Genomic DNA, 20,515 nt, shown 5'->3' with positions numbered 1-20,515 from the left:
TTGAATTACTGTTTTGCTTGGTACAGAAAACCTGACTATGGCTTGAAACATTGTTGTTGTTGGCACTGAAACTCAAAATATTGTCTTCCTGGGTACTTAAAGTACTGTCCTTGATACTGAAACCCCAAATATTGTCTTCCTTGGTGCAGAAAAGCTGACTATCCTGTCCTTGGTACTGAAACTTTAATTCTTGTCTTTCTTGGTACTATAAGTCTGAATTCAGCCTTTCCTTTGTACTGAAACTTAGACTATTACCCCTTTTTGGTGCTAGAAGCCTGAAGAATGTCTGTCCTTTTTTACAGAAAGGTTTTGGTACTGAAATGTTAAACATTTTGCAGACATACCTGGTATGGTGTGGGTGACGACACTGTTAGCTCAGCCACTTGCCACTGGTCGCCTTGATCCCCCATCTGTGTCCAAACCGCGGGTCCCACAGTACCGAACGCCCTGGTGAGAACGCTGAGGAAGCCGACATCCGTGCCGTACATGTGGTAGTAGAAGCGGAGGCACTGTCCTGAGGTGCTGGGGTAGGTGGGGCTGAGCAGGCGGATGTAGTCCCCGGGACGGGAGTGACGGGAGGCATCCACATACATGTACTGACCTACAAGAGAAATGCACATTAGGTAACATTCATTGAAGACAAAGGCAATATATCACAGATATCAAAGATATACTACATTTGGTTGAGGAGAGCCACACCTCGAGTACGTAAAAGAAGAAGAACTGAAAGTTGACTTCTATGAAGATAGTTATTTTTATGTCATGAAGCTAAATACAGTAGAAGTTTTGGATTACCAAATGCAGTTCCATAAGTGTGATCTGTGCTCGGTCCGGTGTTTGCTGTGCCTGTCCCACCACTGGACTGGATCCAGTCCCCGTAGTCTGCCACGTCCTGCGTGTACCCACACAAGTCTGTCGACTCAAAGTCACAGGTTTCTGTGGAAATGATAATAAAGTAAAGAAAATTAGTGTGATCACAATTTTTCTCAAGTCTGGCAGACTAGAATGATGTAAGGACATTTGTCATAAAGACAGCTTTATTCTTAATTGAGACTATTAGAAGCAATGGAATTATGAAGAAAGACAAAGTATACAACACCACAATATTTGTTAATCTAGATTTGGCTTCATTCTAGGGTGGTGGAAGATGTAATCAAAGCCTTATACGTATGTTTCTTGAATGTGCATTGTGCAGTGCAGTTATTAAGTTTCATACAACAGCTGAAAGAGTAAACTTCCCTGAGGTTCAATATTACAATGCCTTTATTTCTATTATATTCTTTGATGTTTAACAGATATCTAGCTCTCGAGATGATCAGATTCCATTACTGATACTGATACAAAGATACACCCAACAAATCCAACAGAAAGACAAAGTGCTACTATCATCTGTGTTGGTAGTAATAAGGGTACAATGCTAAACTTTCTTTCAACATAAGGGTGTACACGGATCAAATTTTCAGTGATCATTGATCTTGAAGAAGGCGACATTGGTCCATAAGAATTTGATCCGTGTACACCTTTGTGTTGTAAGAAAGTTGTAGCATTGTACTACATAGTAGTACTGACTTGTTGGTAGGCATGGCCCATCACTGATGCCAACGTCATCCACTGCAATGTCTCCCTGCCAGCCGGGTCCCTTACTACCCTCAAGGGCAACCTTAGAAAGGAAAGCAGAAATTAGTATAGAGACATTAACCTTCTTCCTGCTGCTTCTCTCAGTAACCAATAGGGCATTGGGTGCCAAACGGCTACTTCAGAGCGCTAAAGGTTAAATTAATACATCACACACCATGATGGAGGGTTTGAAGCATATTTCTTGACCTCTTATTTTCTTAAAAGATTGTTGAAACCTTACTTGAATACTATCGGAGAATGTGACTGATTTTACAAAATGTGACTCCCAAAAATAGATAACACCTATATGTGTGGTCTTACGTAGCTTGCACCTAGTGTACAAAACTCATGTGCTGTGCCCAAAAGCAGCTTACTGGTTCTGCAAAACAAACAAAAAATCAAGGTAAAAACTAATTTTTGTGTTCAATTATCAAAGTCAACAAGCAAATACCTCACCTGATATACTCCTGTAGCTGTCAGGTGTACTTGTGCATACTTCCACTCGTTGCCTTGGTTACCATACTTCTGCCATATCGGGCCCTGAAGGCTGCCTCCAGAGGAGGTGTAGACCTTTAGGAAGTCCACATGGTAACCAAACATGTGGTACCAGAAGCGGAGACACCGGCCGGTGGAGGATGCAGGCAGAGACGGGCTCAGGATTCGAGCCTTGGCGTCGTTTGCAACACCAGTGGAGTCAACAAAGGCATAGTAACCTGTAGAGGTCAAAAGTAGGCTGTCAAGGTCAGCTGAAACAACTTACAAAAATTAAAATTAAGATATATTCCCTTATAGCCTAGGTTTATGACCTTGGCGTGTCATTTGCAACGCCAGTGGAGTCAACAAAGGCGTAATAACCTGTAGAAGTAAAAAACACAATGTCAATATCCATTGAAACAACTTACGACAATGAAATCAAGGTATATAGTAGGGTTTTCTGATTCTGACATTCAATATATTACCAAAATACATTGTTTCTTTGCATGCAGTCATAGTTGCCTAATTATACAATGGGTTTTTAAATGAAGTGGGCCTACAATTAAATTGTACACCCATTCTTGTTGGCCATAAACTTTGTCATCTTTCCAGGAACAGGCCACATCAATTTAATCTGATGGTTCTTGGACAGTAGTAAAAACAGCTCAGTATAGTATAAACATAAGAGCTCAGTAAAAAACATATTTTTCCAGAGTATATCTTATGATCAATGGAAGATCTTAGATAGTTTAGAACAAAAATGAGAATATATGCGAGACATACTTTTTTTGCAAATCGAAACTGGTTCTCGAGTTTTAGTTTTATTTAAAACTGAACCTTATCATTTTTACAAGTCCTGTTCAATCCTGTGTATAGGTACACAGCACTATTGTTTCATCACCCACCCTCAGCACTGCCGGAGGTGTGGTCTCCACTTGGCCCTGTGCCGTAGGTATCAGTTGTGCTGTTCTGTACGATCCAATCAAAGTCGTCGCTGGTATCCTGGATCCATCCGCATGTTGTCGCCAGGTCGAAGTTACAGTCCGCAGTCCCTGGAGCTAAGGACACAGCAGAACAAAAGTTTATCAGCACAGTTGTTTATTAGCACAGATGCGACTTATGTGGCAAAGACTATCATTCTCATATAGGAGTGTTTAACCATAGTCGATGTTGAAGGGCTGATGTGAATTAGGATTTTACCATGGTCTACATTGACCGACGGAGGCCATATACATGTTGACTTATGTGGCAAAGACTGTCATTCTCTTATAGGACTGTAGCCAATGCTGTAGGGCTGATTTAGGATTTTACCATGGTCAACATTGACCGATGGAGGCTACATATATATTTGTCAATGTTCAATACAAATGAAGTGCTTTCTGTTGGTCAATATTCATGTACTGAGTTGTCTCCATATTTAGCTGCAAGCATTGTTTAAAGCTACCTAGTGAGGATACCCCTCATGTACTTGGTGGCCACGCATTCCACACTACGATGGTTCTAAGAAAATTTTTTCATCACATCAATCCTAGCTTGATTCCCATCTTGAAGGCATGACTATCTGTGTTGTTTGTTTGCCAACATTTTTGACAAACCTACAGAGATGAGATGAGAGCTAAACATTATCCAACAATTTCTATGCTTCAGATACAAATGTACATACGGAATGTTGCAGGTAGCATTGTTGGTGAAGGAGTGGTCACTACTTGGTTGGCGCAAGGTCCAGCTTGGAAGTCCATGTCATCAACAGCAATGTCAGTCGAAACAAAGAACAGGAATGATCCCAGTTCGGCCTCAATAAGTAGCTGCAGAACAAGTAAAATAGCAACCAAAAATTTTTGATTCATCAACAATCGTTGGTAAAATATCAACTCAATTTCATATTTCAACAGTCTCAATTGTACAATACCTTTTTTTATGTCACAAGCTAACATGTAAAAGATATAACAATTCAGTGCCTGCAATGTGGAATACAATGTAGTTGAGCTTGAATTCATGATTACTTGCCTAATGGTCTTCTTCCTATCAGATTCTTCTCTACATTCAACAATAATGATTTTGAATCGTGTGGCGTAACGGAAGGGTGTTCGACTCAGAACCAAGAGATTTTATCCCCGATTGCATAAAGTTGTGTGGCCCAAGGGCTACTGATACTGAGATAGGCGCCGCCATATGCACCATCTGGTGCAGGAATAAACTTTAACTTTAACTTCTTTATTTGTACTTGTGTCTTACCTGAAACTCGGTGATACTTGAAAGATCCACTTGTGCTTGGTTCCAGACATTTCCCTGGTCTCCTGAACGGTCCCACAGCTTGGTGAGAGTGCCGTCACTACGCTTATAGACTGAGATGGTGCCAGATCCTAAACAACAAACAAACAAACAAACAAACATCAGTCAGCTAACGCAGAACAACAATGTGTCATCAGTAACTGTCTCTTGTGACAATGCACATGCACAAAGTCATGTATAAACTAATGTTCATAGATGTAAAATGGTTATGCGTATAGCAATGTTCATAGAGGTAACGTGTTTACTACTAAGAAGCCATTCATTGATCAAGAACTGTCCCTGGTTTGAAAGATTAGCTATTGTGCAGACAATCCTCCAAATACTGTAAATCCATTTAATATTGCGGTCGGTATTTTAGCATTGGGGGCAGAGAGAGTAGTTCACTGCATTTAGTTTTAAAGGTGGGAAGAAACATCACTGCCTGAAATGTTAGTAATCAAATATTTGCGATGATGGAATTCTATTGGTTGACTAGTGACTGTTAAAGAAGCTAAAATTAAGTTACCGTTAACAAATCAAGAATTGCAGCAGTGCCTGTCCTTGGTACTGAAATCATGATTATGGTCTGTCCTTTGTATAGAAACCTGAAATATCATCTATCTATCAATTCAAGCTACTGATAGCATGGCAGACGGAGTTAGGGAAGTCACAGTACCTAGGCCAGTCATGTGGTACCAGAAGGACAGGCAGGATGATGCTGTTGACTGGAAGTGCTCGCTGACGAGCCATGCTCGGTTTCCACCGCCACCACTGGCATCCACAAACATGTAGTGACCTGCAATAACATTTGGGAAAATTTCTAGTAATGCATTATATCCAAAATGTCCTATCTATAAACATTGTAGGTACTCTCAGACTCTCTCTCAGAAACCATGACGTTACTGTTTTTCAGAACCTTGGTCCATAGCAGCAATGCACTATGGGAGTGACAGGGTGAATATAAAGGGAGACATCACCCAATTTTGCAGTGAGTGCAATTCTTTCTCCTCTACTTCTCAGTCCTTTCCAGATCTGTCAGTCTGAATCTTTTTCCCTCTCAACTTTCTTCAACAAGTCTATTTCCTACCCAATGACAAATATTTCAGAATCTATTTTGACCCAGATCCCTCCCATCCCTATCATTAAAAACAACAAAGTGATAAAACTTCACAACACTTGAGAAGCGGCAGCCATATTGATGACTTACCAAGGTCAGAGTTGGTGGTGTGGTCCACGTCGGGGCCGGAGAAGAGGCTGGGTGTCCCACCAGAGTTCCACAGCCAGTCAAGGTCATCCCCTGTCGCAGTGTTCTGCCATCCACATGTGTCTTGTTCAAATGTACAGTAGCCTACGCAAGATTCAGACAGCCATTTGTCAAAAACTTTTACCCAATGCTAGGGGATAGGTTATTCTGGACATAATTGTGAAACACAATCGGTTGCTCCACGCTCAAGAGTAAAAAACTTGGTTTCCTAGTATTGACTTCTCACCTTCACAATAGTGTGTTGGTGTATTGATTTGATTGTATCAAGAAGAAAAACTTTCGAACTTTATTGCCTGACAATAGCAACAGGCACAATGTATGGAAACTTGCAACGTTACATGACAACGTTACATGACAATTTGTAATATCTAACTATTCTTAAAGAACTAATCTGATATATGAATAACAGTCGTAGAGATAGATCTAATAGAGATACAAAATGTACATGGGTGCACATATATGTTAAGGTAAGCTATGTTAATTCATTCATCATTTCTATAGATTAGTATTGATGGTATTCTGACTGTAATGTAAATCATTGGTAAGGTCCTACCTTTAAGCATGTTACTCATAATCGCCCCACATGTGATCTTTTCCGGTTGCAATGTAAGTCATTTGTAAGGTTTTATGCCTGTTTCTGCTTTATTAGGCTCCTGGGAAACTATGTTGCTAAAATTGAAGGGGCTATCCAATTATCTCAAGGGCAAATGAAAAAGAACAAAACATGTGAACATCTGACCTTGTCTTGGACAGGCACCACTCCTGATTGTGACATCATCAATTGCAATGGTTCCAGGGATACCGTCACCATAGATAACTTCCATCACCACCTGCATGGGCAGTAACAATTTGATAATCATTATGACAATGTAATGTATTATTTACTTTGATTGTGTAACATAAGGTTATCATTAAGATAAATCTAGTTGGGTTGCGTTGGTTAAATTCGTTTCTTAGGCTGCATAACAACATGCAGCTAGGGATACCCAACTAGCTGAAGGCTTCTACAAAGGGCTAGTCCTAATGACTGCACAATATATTGTCCCAGTGGCAATATTTTGTCACTGGGTAAATAAGATTGAAATGAAACGAAATGCTTTTGTACTGACCTGGACGGACTGGCCCGGGTTGTTCAGAGTGACGCGGGCAATCCTCCACACGTCACCCTGGGTCCGTGACATGGACCACACAGCAGTCCCAATGATGGGGCCCTGAGAGAGAGAGAGATAATGGTTTATTCATCTTATATCTTACATGACATATCTTACATCTTCCCCAGGTATGCCTAAGGGCCTGTCAGTTGACAGCATCGCCTTCTCCATTCTTCTCCTCCTCAAGTCTGTCTAGTCTGCCCAGTCTGTGCTTTGTTGATATTTCTTGTATGTTATCCTTCTATCTTTTCTTTGCGATTCTTTCATCTCCCATTCTTTCAACGTGCCCTAGCCATCTAAGGGCTGCCCTTTCTAGCTGTAGGTCTTCTTCTTCCGATGTTGAGTTCTTGAAAACCTTAAAGGGGGCGTATTGTAGAATTTCAAATATTCACAATTTGAAAAATCTACATTCAGATTGACATTTGTAACTAATTTGTAACTAATTTCAAACATATTCCCATCATTTTGTCCCATTTCCAGGTGAATGTGGTGTAAAGCTGGTGTGTTACGCCTAATGGCAGTTGTACGGGCTATATAGATACTGATACAGAGTGTCCCAATCACAATACGCCCCTTTTAAGCACAGTTTGTCCCGTCTATAGTCTAACCTGCTGCAGGTAAACGTTCAGCTGTCCTAGACGATAGTCGGCCATGTGGTACCAGAACTGCAGACAGTCGGCAGGACCGGAGATGGTGAAGCTTTGGGAGAACAGCATGGCGTTGTCGCCCATGTTCTGGTTGGGCGCGGCATTCGGATAGGCGTAGTTTCCTGTGAACGGAAGCAATCTTCAGTACATTTGCATGATACATGTATGTCAAGGTGATTTTCACATCTTTCATCTACCTCATACATGTATTGTAAACACATGGGGAAATTTGTTGTTTCAACGTTTAGGGCACTATTTTCTTTGTGTGCCCAACACTGATATCTGTTTATTGGATACCAAATGCATAGTTACAAATGTACACACACTGACATACAGACACACACACACACACGCAAATGCACACACACTCAAACACATACACTCACAGAAGCACACAGACACACAGAGAGACAAACACACACACACACAGACATAGACACACACATACACACAGACATAGACACACAAGCACACACACACACACACACACACACACACACACACACACACACACACACACACACACACAAACACACACACACACACCTGCAGCAGTTCCTGTTGTGTGATCACCACTGGGGCCTGACTGCAGGATACCTCTGTCCCAGTTGAAGTCATCTGTTATGGACTGTTGCCAGCACATATTCACCTCAAAGTCACATTGATCTGAAAAACAGAAATTATCCAATAATGATATAGTTAAATAGCAATTTTTGTGATATGGCTCTTACATCATTCAAAATAGATTTAGTAATGATAATATGTTACAACAAAAATTGACAGAAATGTACATGGTGGTTAACATCTACAAACATAATTCTACCAGGTTACATAATTCCGCCATCCTGAAAAGATATGTCCAAACAGATCTCCAACCCAACGTCCCCCTGTATAATGCACCCCTGTAAATCTAAACTGTGCATACCTGGGGGTGCTGCACTAGAGATCTCTCAAACCCAGTGTTTTTCAAAGTGGCAGATCTATGTAAACCAGCGGATTAATGTTAATGGAGGTTACTTACTCTCCACTGGGCATGGTCCGTCAGTTACTGTGATGTCATCGAGAGCGATGTCACCTGACCAGCTGGCTCCACGAACCGCCTCAAAGATCAACTACAAAAAGAGTAATGTTACATGTTAGCATTCTCCCTGCTGCCTAACTATGTAACCAAGGCCTACTTTAGAGTCAATCAATCAGAGTGGTTGAGGTTAAATGATACACAATTGATTGAATTTGTGTGCCTCACCAGTAGGATCATCAGTTGATTACCACCTGTTGTCAGGAGTTTGGGCCCTTCATGATCAATACTATCATTGGGTGGGGTAACATTATTAGACTTAGAACTACCCACATTTTATGATTGTAATCATGCTTTGATTTCTTTGTATTTTCTTCCTTTCTTAGATTTATCACTACAAGCTTACAAGAGTAGGTAATGGGCCAAAAGATTTTTTCCCTGAATCTAAAAGAAAAACCAGGTGTGGGGGCTGAAATTGAATTGCTTACAGTGATTTAATTTGCATTCTTACCTGCCATTCTGCAGCAGAACTGACAATCGGCACATGCCCCTTTCTCCACATGTTGCCCTGAGTGCCAGTGCGCATCCACAACAGCTCTGGGGTCAGAGTCTTCCTCTCAATGTAAACATTCAGGGTGCCTGGTATTACACAAAGAAAGAAAAAAATGTAACAGTTTTCTTGCAATTCAAACTATGCCCTGGTATGTAAGGGAAAGAAAAAAATGTGAGAAGCAGGATTCTTGTGATCCAAGATTAGATCATCCTATATTTTTTCAGCTTTTTTTGTCTATTCTTGTATCAATCATTCAATGATAAGTTCATTGTAAGATGTACAAATATCGCAAAATAAAATACTAAATCCATATCTTCCCGATCAATTTACCCAGTGGGGTGGTAGAGACAGACACACTTGGCACCTTCGTGTCATGTGCCTCTTCCAGTCACTGATAACTCTTTATCATACTGTGGCTTTTATGTTGACTGACCATGGCTATGGACTTTGGAATATGAGTTTTGGAATACGGATTGTGGATATGGATATGGACGTGTAGGAGTGTTCGACGCACAACCGTTTATATAGGCCAGCTGCACTCTCCCATTATGCCAGAATAATCGGCATAATGATTGTGGGCATCAACGGAAAGAAGAAGAAGAATTTCAACTCACCGACAGCCAGTCCGTACATGTGGTACCAGAACTGTGCACACTTCTCAGTGGCTGGCGGCTGGTGCCAGGTGACCAGCTTGGCTCGGTCTCCAGGAGCGCGCGGTGGAGATGCATCGATGTACATGTAATATCCTGCACCAGCAAAGGGAACAAAAGGATGTCTTGTTATTTGAGAAGTTGATGACAGTGAATCTATATAGCCAGTATAACCGCCCCTTGGTGTAACACAACAGATTTAATCATAATCTAGACATGCAAACCATCAACTCCATAGCTCTGTATCTGCAATTCTCAACCAGTATAAAATCTGCTGAATTTGGTTTTTGATCCAACGGTTTATGCACATTTTTTGGCTTGCCATTTGCCAATATTCTTTATTTTGCAACTCTTTATCTTTAACAACATCCTCACAGAGCAAAACTTTTCAACATTTCATTTTTTAAAGTTGTAGGGAAATCTCAAGTTCCATAGCCTTTTCCATAGACTTTTTGAGGCCGTAGGGGTAGTGGATTGTTATCCATATGTCTAGGGCACTGCCTTTTACCTCCCTAACTGAAGTCAGGTAATCATTTTTACACCTGGGTAGAGTGAGGAAGGACTTGTTAAGTTTCCCAAGCATCTCAATGCTCTGATTTTCCCAGAGCTACAAATGAAGTGCCTTTCCCCGGGACACAATTTTCAACATCTAGCCAGGGATGCCAGGGATGCCAGGAATAACTTGTTGTAGCTAATATAAAAATAAAACATGTCCTCACCTGTTCCTGAAGTGTGGTCGAACCCAGGCCCTGTGCCCTGTTCCAAGGCGTCCGGCCCGTTGTTAGATCTGATCCAGTCAAATTCGTCATCCTGACTCTGGTAGTATCCACACTGGTCTGCCTCGAAGTCACAGTTCAGGTCTGTGAGAGACAGTAACAGTAATGGATTAGCTTTTCAGTCGCTGATGTCAAAGTTACTTGTGGAGAAACTATTCTGTAGGTAACCTCTGACAGAACATAGATAGAAACTGCACTACTCCTCCTGGCAGACTAAACGGAAACTGCAGTGCAGAAATTAAGCACTGATATTTCAGTACCAGGGACAGCCACAGTACTTACACACACAAATCATCTGAGAAAACTCATAACAGTTAGAGTTTCACTAAACCAAAGCAGGTATTCTTGTATATAGATCTCTAGAATATAGATTATCCATTTATCTAAAGATACATACAGATGTATAGATTATTTTCTGACCTTGTGCCTGTGGTGGTAGACAGGTTGGACAGCAGTTCATGAAGGTGACATCATCGATGGCCAGGTCACTCCCACCGAGTAGGAAGGACAAGCCTGCTGGGCTTCCCTGCATCACAACCTGGAACAGGAAAGCACTGGTAAGATAGGAAATACAGTAACATGATACCACAGGTACAATGATCTCATTGACATGTTGAATGACTGCAAATGGCAAACAATCGGTAGCACTGGGTACCAAAATTTTTACTGCTCTTTGGTTTTGCAATGAGTATTCAACCATGCCTTCCCCTCATCTTAAACACCAATTCGTACAAAACCTTTGATACTGATAATTGCTTCCCATAGGATATTGGCAGCAAGACTTTCTGTAGTATAGAATGTAACAAACACATGGCACATGTGCAAGCCATATCTTACAATCACTATCGTATTCCTTTGACACTAGGTTGGGAGCAGTCCCTGAGCAACACTACTCCACAACCTGCTGTTCTGCATAGCTTTGTCCAAATCCTCAAGTACAATCTCTAAGTCTGTTTCTGTGTCTAGCAACCTCTCACTGTGAAAATATACCCTGCTACAAAAACAGCAGGGAAACTTGTTGATCTACACAGTATGTGCCACTAGGCACTACAAGCTGAACAACAACATTGTGCATTATGATAATCTACAGACATTAAAGTTGTCTCTTACCCTATACCCAGCGGGATGCTCCCCAAAGCAAACTAATGCCTCAAGGATGTTAAAGGGAAGGGCTCGCAACCCATTGCTGTAACAAATTACCCTGACACCGAAACAGCAGGGAAGTTGCTGACCTATGTGCCACTAGGCACTACAAGGTGAACAACAACATTGTGCATATACATATGTACAGAAAAATCTGTCAGTCTCTTACCTTATACCCAGCTGGATGCTCCCCAATGCTGACTGATGCCGAGTTCCACTGGTCGCCCTGGCTGCCTGACACGGCCCACAGCTGCCTGGTGTCCGTGGCGTCGGCCGTGTTGACCAGATTAACGGCCAGGGTTCCAGACTGGGCGCCGTTCATGTGGTACCAGAAGTTGAGCTGGCAGGCCAGGCCGGTCGCTCCCAAGGCTGGGGTTTGCATGGTCGCTGCATTGACGAAGAGACCGGACGCTCCCTCCAGGTACATGAAATGGCCTGTTTGTGGGCAGGATATCAATTAGCATTTGCACAGTGGATAATACTCTCAATAGGCGAGCATTCTATGTCATATTATGAATGTTTGATGCATGGCTTTGTTTTATATGTGAATGTTCAACTGCATGCTAGATTGCATCTGACATCAGCAAAGCTGCCTGGGTGACCTCTGTAACGTTATTGCTTTGTTGCAATGTAAATGAAAAAAAAATGCTTCAGACCTGTTGCAGTGCCGAGTGTGTGGTCAGTGTTGGGGCTGCTGGCATCAGTGGACACCGAGGCTGGCTCCCTCCGCCAGGAGTACTGGCCAGAACTGGTGTCCGTCCAGCCTCCAGTGTCTGCTTCAAAGTCCGTTGCACCTGGGGGGGGGGGAGCACATGTTACTAAAGTTACAAGAGTATTCCTCAAGCAAGATAGCGAAATACGCACCTCCACATTTTCGATGTCTTCTGTACGTCTTGTTCACGGAGTGACCTACATGCAGTCTCGCGAGAACAGGAGACTAGGCCGAGACTTGTGAAGATCTTCCTGCCTCCCCCGCCTCCTTGCGGAGTGGGGGTAAGTAGGACTAGGTCACTCCGTGAACAAGACGTACAGAAGACGTCGAAAATTCGGAGGTGCGTATTTCGCTACCTTTCTTTTTAAGTCACTGTTCGAGGAACATTCTTGTAACTCTTATTACACGTGACTGATGAATTTCTTCAACAAGTTACTAAATGTTTCATTTTGAACAAATGTCACACATGGATGACATAAAAATTAGAAGACAAGGCATGTACAACAACATCAAAGAATAGAGGCTTTCCAATGAAGCCACAGTAACTATGATTTGAATCCCCCGGCACATACACTATAATCCAACACGGCACAAATGACATCATACAAAAAGGCCGTATAGAGAAGTTGGGATATTAAAACACAATTACAGCAATAAGTGGAATATGGCTGCCTAAGTACCTGTTTTTGCAACAGAAGAATAAAATGATCATGTCAATTCTTACCACAGATGTCTTCATCTGACCCGTCTGTGCACTGGTCAGTGAAGTCGCACACTTGTGCGTTGGGGATGCAGGTTGGGTTGGACACGCAGGAGAACTGCCCAGAAGGACATGGGCCTGTGGTGGGCGGGGCTGTTGTACCGCTGGGCAGAAGACCTGCAAAAAAAATGCAAATTCCCATCCATTTTATTCAATGCATTATCACAAGAGCCCGCCACCTTATCGAAAAAAAGTAGGGGTCCTCCCCAATGTTCATGTAAGAGGATCAAATAGATGTGTCCAAGTATGCAGCTTGTACTCTTCAGTACAAACCTGGTGTGTTACGCCATAAGGCGGTTTACCGAGTATGCAATACAAACAAACGAAGGCTTCTTCTCCAATTAGCAACATAAAGGTACAGATACAAGCTGAAATTTCAACACGAGTCTGAGGAAATTGTCTGTACATTGCTCACACCAGATAGTTTCTAAATAACATCTGATTTTGCATTCACGTGTTCTAATAAATGGCAATGAAGGCAAAACAGGTGGTTTCCTAACCATTGTAGAGTTGACATCCTGAAGAGAAGGAGATGTCGTCCAAAGCGATGTCTCCCTGGTGCCCTGATCCTACTTCACCTTCAATCACCACCTGAAGCAATCCATGAACAACAGTGAGTGTCAGCAAACAAGAAAATGCTTCATGGCTGAATTACTTTACTCAGGCTGAATTAGTTTACTTCATGACTCAATTATTTTAAAATCATTATGATCTTGGTTCAGCAAAAGGCATTCATTTAGACCCTTGTAGTGCTTAGAGGCACATAGGGCAGCATGTTTCCTTGCTGATTCACTATTTTTAAAGGGATGAGTTTCAAGCCCTACATCTTTAACTTGCTCAAAGCACCCCCTTAAACCAAGGAGGTTATATAACCTCCTTTCTTAAACAAGTGACCCCCAATTTTTTATGTGCCTTCTGAAAGACGGGTGCAGCCCCAACCAAGATGTCCTGCCCAGGATTGAACTGGGATCTCCCAGTCAGCAAGTAATTGGAACCAGGACCTCAACTCAACTGTGAGGCCGCTACCAGTTGAGCTATAGGGAGATCCCTTAGCAAAAGGCATACCATGTATATATCATTGTTATGTAAATGTCAAAATTTCACCCAAGCTACAATAAGGACACTTTACCTGGAATGGAGTGGCACTCTGTAGTGTAACAGAGTTTCGATCAAAGTAGTCTCCAATAGCTGTGTTGCGGGACCACACTGTGGTCATGGGGCCGCCAATGGCAGTTCTTGTCATGACTCGCAGTGCGCCGATGTGCTGTCCCAGCATGTGGAAGAACAACCTCATCTGGAAAAGGAAAACATGAGGCATTTCCATTGAGCAAAAATTCTTACAAATGTTCTTTTCTATTCTTCTTAGAAAGAACAACCTTTTGTCTATAGCATGGAATCTTTTTTGTCACAAAAACTGAGGAGATATTTGACTTTATAGATTTGTCATATTTTTTACTTTCACAGTGCATTTGTTTAGTTGTATGATATTAAGGAAACAATTAATAAGTTAGAGAGTTAGTCTATTAGCTAAATCTGTGAAATGTGATGGCAACTGAAAGTAAAGATTTGTTGGTAACCTTGCAGGAGTCCCCAGTGACTGCCTGGAAGGTGGGACCAGCCAGTCTGGCCCTGTCTCCCTGTGTCCTTGGGCTGGAGGCCTCGATGTACACATAGTAACCTAGACAATAAAGGTAACATGAACAGTCTCAGGAGATTCTTTTTGATAAGTGTGTTGGGTTCTCTTGCATGCAGAGTCTTTTGCATGACGGCTAACACTTGAAGCTCCATTATTCACTGCACCGCTGGCTTTATATCACCAAATTGACTTAGAATGCAATCCTGCTGTCAATCAATGACGTACACATAGTAACCTAGGCATAAGGAGAGTATTTTTGATAAGTGCATTGAGTCCTTTTCCATGCAGAGGTTTGACGGCTAACACTTGAAGCTCCTTCATTCACTGCACCGCTGGCTTTATATCACCAAATTGACTTAGTATGCAATCCTGCTGTCAATCAATGCTGGGATTGATCCCCCACCCCAATGCTGGGATTGATCCACGGAACTTGATTCATACGGCAAAACGATGAGATTGCGTTACCGCTTGCGTCACGGTGACAATAAACCACTTAAAACCTAGAAACACATCCGATACATGTTTTGCCGTACCTGCATCAGTATTGAGTGTGTGGTCTCTGGAAGGACCCGTCCCAACAGAAGCAGTGTTCCCATTGGCTCTGGTCCAGTCAAAGTCGTCATCAGCCATCTGCTGCCACGAACACAGGCTGGTCTCAAAGTCACAGCGAGCAGGGTAGTTACCTGGCAAGGGAAGGCAGGAGAACTTCAATCAAACACAAAAGCTGAGAGCTCAAAACAAGAAGCGAGGCAATGCTAAAACCACTGCAAAAATTTTCTAGAATTACAGTGTTCTATTTCAAAAGGAATTACATGCAACAAAAGACAGCAATTGCAGGGGTTTATCTAAATCAGAAAAAGAGGGGCGCTGCACCCTCTTGTTTCAGCCAAGTGCCCCCTTGTCGAATTCAGATTTTAGCTTAATGTCCTTCACTCAGCAATCAATTCTTCCACAGATACATAGAATTCACTCCTTCACCAGTGTGTGCTCCCTCTTATTAACTTTTTCTAGAAAAACCCATGAATTGGTACATGTACAATAAAACAGGACTGGTGTTCTGTAGTGTCTTCATAATCAGTCGATGTGCTTATGCACCATCAGGGTTATACTGCCCCTTACAGGGTTATATCGCCCCTTGCGTGGTGACATACCCTTTCGTTGGCTTATACAAGACGGGGATGCACCAGGTCTCCCGTCAAAGTAGTGTCTTAGTAACAAAAATTCAAAAGGAAGATGCAACTTACTGCACTGCAGCTCATCAGAGTTGTCCCCACAGTCATCGCTGTAGTCGCAGACTCGGTCGCTGTCCACACAGGCCAGGCTGCTGCAGCGGAACTGGTCTCTAGTGCAGCTTGTCTGGGCAGCTGGAACCCACAAGACATTCAATGCATGGAGGAAAACAGGGTTGCTGATGAAACATCACAAAGCAAACAATATTGAAGAATGATGCAGCTTAAGAAAAAAAGATATGTGCACAGAAGAATGGAGACACCATGCAGCACCCAAACAACCCTAAGGGAGGGTTAAAGTACCAACTGAAGGTACATAATGTAAAGAAAGGTTACATTTTTCAAACACTTAAAAACTCTGACTTACCTGGTAGTGCACAGTTTTCAAATGTGATGTCATCAATGGCAATGTCGCCTGTTGTACTGAAGCTGCGTTGTGCTTCAAACAGAACCTGTATAAGAAAAAAAACAGGTACATCCATTCTGTAGTGTAGCAGTCCACAACTACCTGTGACTGGCCAGTCAACATTTCCTTACAGCATCCTGTAATAGTTTCTTAAGACTTCTTCAATAAATTCCTCCATAAACCGTATTCAGGTCTGTCCCACAATTGAATGATTTCTTACCTACAAAAAAACTGTAAAAATGCACAGATAAATCTTAAGTTAAAGATAAACCCTATTTGAAAAAGGTAATGACTTCAGAACAAGTACTTGAAAGGTGATATAATGCTATTAGAGGCGTATTTGTTTCAACACATGAATCCTATCATTATTCTGCAGTTTTTTTTCATGTTTCCTTACTGTGAAGTCTCCCCTGGCCCTGCCCACATACACGACGGCCTGTCTCCACTGGTCGCCCCTGTCCTGGTTCAGTGTCCACACTTGAGTCTGTGTCACCGGGCCTCGCTGGACAAACACACTCAGGCTTCCAATTCCTGTGGTATGGAATGGCAATGATAATGATTGATTGTACATTTATTGTACATTTATGCACTACAGGGCTTACAGGCATACAAATATTAAAAAGTTGTAATAAAGTACACTGATAATGACACTGACAGGTCCTCTAATACTGGCTATGGAAATCTGTGTATCTTCAAGGTGCTATCAAAATTGTTGTATACATAGTACATGTACATCTTTACTTCACACATATGGTTGGGCTCCCCTCAGAAACCATCCATTATTTAGAACAATTTATAGGAACTGATAAAGCTGTTAGCATTTTTTCCAAGACATTTTCAGAACAATTGAAAAGATAACAAGCAAGTCCTCAAGAACAAAAAAGACATTGCAAAGACGTCATACAACCTAACAGGGACATTCTTGAAGAATGTCTTAAAAAGGTCTAGAAAAAAAATACATTTTCAAAAATGTACAGGTATAACTTTCAACTTTGAAATTCTAAGACATTCACTGCTCTTGACAGTCTGTCTGATTGTACATCACAAATGTTAGTCACATACCTGAACCATACATGTGGTACCAGAACTTGAGCATGCATGCGGGTCCTCCTTGCCGGAGTGTTGGACTCTTGAGCCTTGCCAGGTTGTTAGCAGTCCCAGTGTATGCCTCTACTGCCATGTACCAGCCTTTATACATGGTAAAAGAAGGTAAAAGTTAGTAAGTGTCATAGCCTTTTTGAGGCCGTAGGGGCAGTGGGTTGTTATCCACTGTGTCTAGGGCACGGCCTTGGTCTCTAAAGATTTTCTGTTCCAAAGTTAAGCTGCAATTTCTACAACTTTTTGACTGATCAACTCCAGTCTTTGTCAAAGAATGAGCAATCTACTGCTTCAGAATCGGTGATATCACATTAATGTCTTCTGTTGGAAATTGCAGCTTAATTTTGATACAGACTGAATCTACCAAGTTGAACAAAGATGAACTTTCAAGTGAAGGTCCAAGATCTGTGAAATGCCAGACTTACCTTGAGTAGTTCCCAGGGTGTGGTCTACAGAGGGTCCTGTGTTGGCCGTGGTGGTGCCATCTTGGTCCCTCCTCCAGCTGTAGGACCCTGTACTGACATCAGTCCAGGTACAGGCGTTCTGCTCAAAGGTACAAGCACCTGTATGGCAAACAGAGGGCACATTGTCAACTTGCGTTAGCATGAAAGTTACCGTAATGCTTTCCTTGAAGCCTATGAAAAAGCAGAGGTTTATGTATTTCAATAAACAAAAAAAATGACCTTGACCTTTGTCTTCCCAATACCGACCCACATACCAAAAATCATCACAATCCATCTAGAGGTTCCTATTTAGTTATGCTGACTACAAATATCCGGGAAATAGACACAAAAACTGAAAGTATAACTGTTAAATGCAGCTGCATGCACATATAGACAAGTATAGTATTATTTTGTTCTTTTTGTTACAACCGATGGGGCAGCAGCTGATAAATCATGTAAGCTATAGTATTGGCAGTATAACGGGATATGTAAAATGCATATATAAAGAAGCACTCACCACAGTTGAGTTCGTCATTTCCATTGCTGCAGTCCTGTTTAAAGTCACACACGTTGCCGAGAGGAACAGACTGGCCATTCCCACAGTCAAACCCGGCACCTGGTGATCCAGTGGGGCTGACTCCTGTAAACAGAACAGTAAATTTACATTGTATTAAACAGGATGACGAATACTAAACACTTAAGGACATCTTTGACCCACTATTGAAGCCATATTTTTGTAAAAGCACAGGTAAGTACACAATCATGCATTCTTTTTTTTTTTTTTCATTAAAAATCAACATAGCAAGAATACACATAATTCATACAATAAACATGTACTCTTGAATTGCATATTGATCTTACAAATCATATGTGAGAATGCAAGAACGACGGTGAAAACTGGACATTAACACAACAACACTATGACACAATCTGCATTTGTCTCTTGTACAGACGGATAGTGTAGTTCATGAAGAAGGCTGAAGATTCAGCAACTGTTCTATGATAAATGTGGTAAATGGCTTTTTGTTTTAACAAAAAGTCAGGTACATCTGATTTATCAAAGCCTGAGACAGTTGACATGCAAAACACAGGAAATGAAAAAAAAGAAAATGCCATAAGACTATTGTAACATTACTACTCATCTCAAAACAAATGAGACTATACATGTATGTCCAATGCAAAATAGTTGTGCAAAGAGAGACAACAACGGTTTAAATCACTGTCAATGTAACACCCAAAATTTTTACCTGCTGAACAGAACCTCCACTGTCCTGTACTGCCATATCCTGTGGAGTACCCAGCGTAGCTGATGGGGAGGGGGTTTGGATCCACCCACTGCATGAAGGAGCTGACCTCGTTTGCACGCCCAACAGCGATGGTGCCATCAGAAGCCCAGGAGATCCAGAACCCTTGGTACTGGGTTGGGGAGTTGATGCCTGTGGCAAAAAAAAACAAAAAAACAATTGAGAGACACTGTTACAGTTACATTGTAATTGTTTGTTTGTTTGAACCTTTGTTTATTCATGAGAAGCTCAAATCTGTGTGCAAGCCACTTTTCATAAAGGTCATGAGGGAAGAGGTAGGGGTCAGATGAAATATAACTGTTACAGAGATACAGATTACAATATAGTCATCATTTAAGTTGGACTCTATCAACATACATGATTACATACATGGTACAAAACATATGGCAAAAAAATGGTTTGTGGTCTGTGTCCGTTCGTTTTTGGTCATTTCTGTTACTTCAATTTCTGGACAGTAATTTTTCTACAAGTAGATTGTACAAATGAGTTGATCTCTGTACATGTATATACATCCACAGCCACTCAAGCATAGAAGTCCACTGTGTTCTGTTGCTGCAGTGTTCTGAACACCCTGCAGCTGCAATCAGTCCTTCTTCAATTCTCTACACTTTGTCCGGTTTGTCGCAAGCTTCCTTAGCTCCCCTAGTTTTCTTTCTGACTGCAACGGTCCTGGCCTGCCCTCAGTAGACTCAGTAAGTTCTTGCAGTGTCTTCTTATTCTGGATCTGTATGTATTAAATCCCGTAAAGGCAAAGCATATATATATATGTAGCAAAACCAAAAACATCTCTGGTAACAACAACCACCCAACCTACCTTGTGTTTGGGCCGTAACTTGGTGTCCTGCGGTAGGAGTCCTGATGACAGACTGCGTGTTACCCCAACCGCCAATCACGACCTCGTACATGTTGTTGAGATTCTGGTTCTGTGCCGACAGAGCCACATGAACGTCGCTACTGGCCTGAACTTCAAACTCGAACCTTGACCCTGTGACAGGCGGAAGGTCCCATCGATACCGGAACTGGTCGTCGGTAGACTTTGTGTCACACACTGTAGAAACAACAGAAAACAGTAATTTTAGTCCAGTATCTTTTGTCTGTTGTAAGGGATGTAAATGGGTGTCTGGTGCTCGAGGAAGTGCCTGTAAACGGGAAGGGCTAGCACCCCCTCCCTGTAAAAATATAGTATTACCCTGCTACTGAAGCAGCAAGGAAACTTGCTGCACTACGGTGCACCAGGCACTAGAAGGACCTGAAAGAACAGATCTTTTGGTTCCTAATTAGTATGATTCACATTGTAGAGTACCATACAGCCACTATGGATCTAGGTACTACATGTAATTTCCACCCAACTACTGGGTACTTC

At 41.9% G+C, this 20,515-nt stretch overlaps 3 protein-coding genes across 3 annotated transcripts in view; all 3 read right to left on the bottom strand.

Annotated features, from left to right (window-relative positions):
* Positions 1 to 900, bottom strand: part of LOC136445801 (MAM and LDL-receptor class A domain-containing protein 2-like) — a 71,243-nt gene extending 70,343 nt beyond the window's left edge. Inside the window, exons 1-2 of the mRNA XM_066443942.1 lie at positions 796 to 900; positions 345 to 601 (exon numbers count right to left, since the gene is read on the bottom strand). Coding sequence (XP_066300039.1) covers positions 345 to 593 — 249 coding nt within the window. The 5' untranslated portion in view covers positions 594 to 601; positions 796 to 900. The remainder of the gene's footprint in view (positions 1 to 344; positions 602 to 795) is intronic.
* Positions 901 to 1,127: 227 nt separating this feature from the next.
* LOC136445800 (MAM and LDL-receptor class A domain-containing protein 1-like) lies at positions 1,128 to 9,738 on the bottom strand. Its single transcript, XM_066443940.1, has 15 exons — positions 9,610 to 9,738; positions 8,954 to 9,081; positions 8,446 to 8,536; positions 7,971 to 8,090; positions 7,386 to 7,546; positions 6,736 to 6,837; positions 6,366 to 6,456; positions 5,570 to 5,710; positions 5,039 to 5,158; positions 4,327 to 4,454; positions 3,755 to 3,896; positions 2,997 to 3,149; positions 2,074 to 2,330; positions 1,570 to 1,660; positions 1,128 to 1,132 (listed from the first exon to the last, which is right to left on the bottom strand). Exons 1-15 carry the CDS (start codon positions 9,731 to 9,733, stop codon positions 1,128 to 1,130), a joined length of 1,854 nt encoding a protein of 617 aa, XP_066300037.1. The 5' UTR covers positions 9,734 to 9,738.
* A 63-nt stretch (positions 9,739 to 9,801) lies between these two features.
* The window catches only part of LOC136445799 (MAM and LDL-receptor class A domain-containing protein 1-like), a 67,762-nt gene continuing 57,048 nt past the window's right edge, over positions 9,802 to 20,515 (bottom strand). The window contains exons 89-106 of the mRNA XM_066443939.1: positions 19,967 to 20,200; positions 19,096 to 19,284; positions 18,366 to 18,488; positions 17,831 to 17,968; positions 17,370 to 17,495; positions 16,705 to 16,838; positions 16,269 to 16,353; positions 15,917 to 16,036; positions 15,206 to 15,355; positions 14,614 to 14,714; positions 14,166 to 14,330; positions 13,537 to 13,627; positions 13,001 to 13,153; positions 12,221 to 12,358; positions 11,734 to 11,999; positions 10,842 to 10,959; positions 10,365 to 10,505; positions 9,802 to 9,824 (exon numbers count right to left, since the gene is read on the bottom strand). Of these exons, the coding sequence (XP_066300036.1) occupies positions 9,802 to 9,824; positions 10,365 to 10,505; positions 10,842 to 10,959; positions 11,734 to 11,999; positions 12,221 to 12,358; positions 13,001 to 13,153; positions 13,537 to 13,627; positions 14,166 to 14,330; positions 14,614 to 14,714; positions 15,206 to 15,355; positions 15,917 to 16,036; positions 16,269 to 16,353; positions 16,705 to 16,838; positions 17,370 to 17,495; positions 17,831 to 17,968; positions 18,366 to 18,488; positions 19,096 to 19,284; positions 19,967 to 20,200 (2,495 nt within the window). The remainder of the gene's footprint in view (positions 9,825 to 10,364; positions 10,506 to 10,841; positions 10,960 to 11,733; positions 12,000 to 12,220; positions 12,359 to 13,000; positions 13,154 to 13,536; positions 13,628 to 14,165; positions 14,331 to 14,613; positions 14,715 to 15,205; positions 15,356 to 15,916; positions 16,037 to 16,268; positions 16,354 to 16,704; positions 16,839 to 17,369; positions 17,496 to 17,830; positions 17,969 to 18,365; positions 18,489 to 19,095; positions 19,285 to 19,966; positions 20,201 to 20,515) is intronic.

This window comes from Branchiostoma lanceolatum, chromosome 12 (genome assembly GCF_035083965.1).
Source record: "Branchiostoma lanceolatum isolate klBraLanc5 chromosome 12, klBraLanc5.hap2, whole genome shotgun sequence".
NCBI lineage: Eukaryota > Metazoa > Chordata > Leptocardii > Amphioxiformes > Branchiostomatidae > Branchiostoma > Branchiostoma lanceolatum.
This window is presented reverse-complemented; position numbering and strand designations above follow the sequence as displayed.

Bases quoted from the DNA above. Each gene is read 5' to 3' on its own strand.
- LOC136445800 (XM_066443940.1), bottom strand. From the start codon at position 9,733: ATGTACATCGATGCATCTCCACCGCGCGCTCCTGGAGACCGAGCCAAG. The intron at 5,711-6,365 runs GTCAGATGTTCA...AATCTTGCGTAG, and splicing joins TGGTGCCTGTCCAAGACAAG to GCTACTGTACATTTGAACAA. The intron at 3,897-4,326 runs GTAAGACACAAG...CTTGTTCTGCAG, and splicing joins CAAGTATCACCGAGTTTCAG to CTACTTATTGAGGCCGAACT.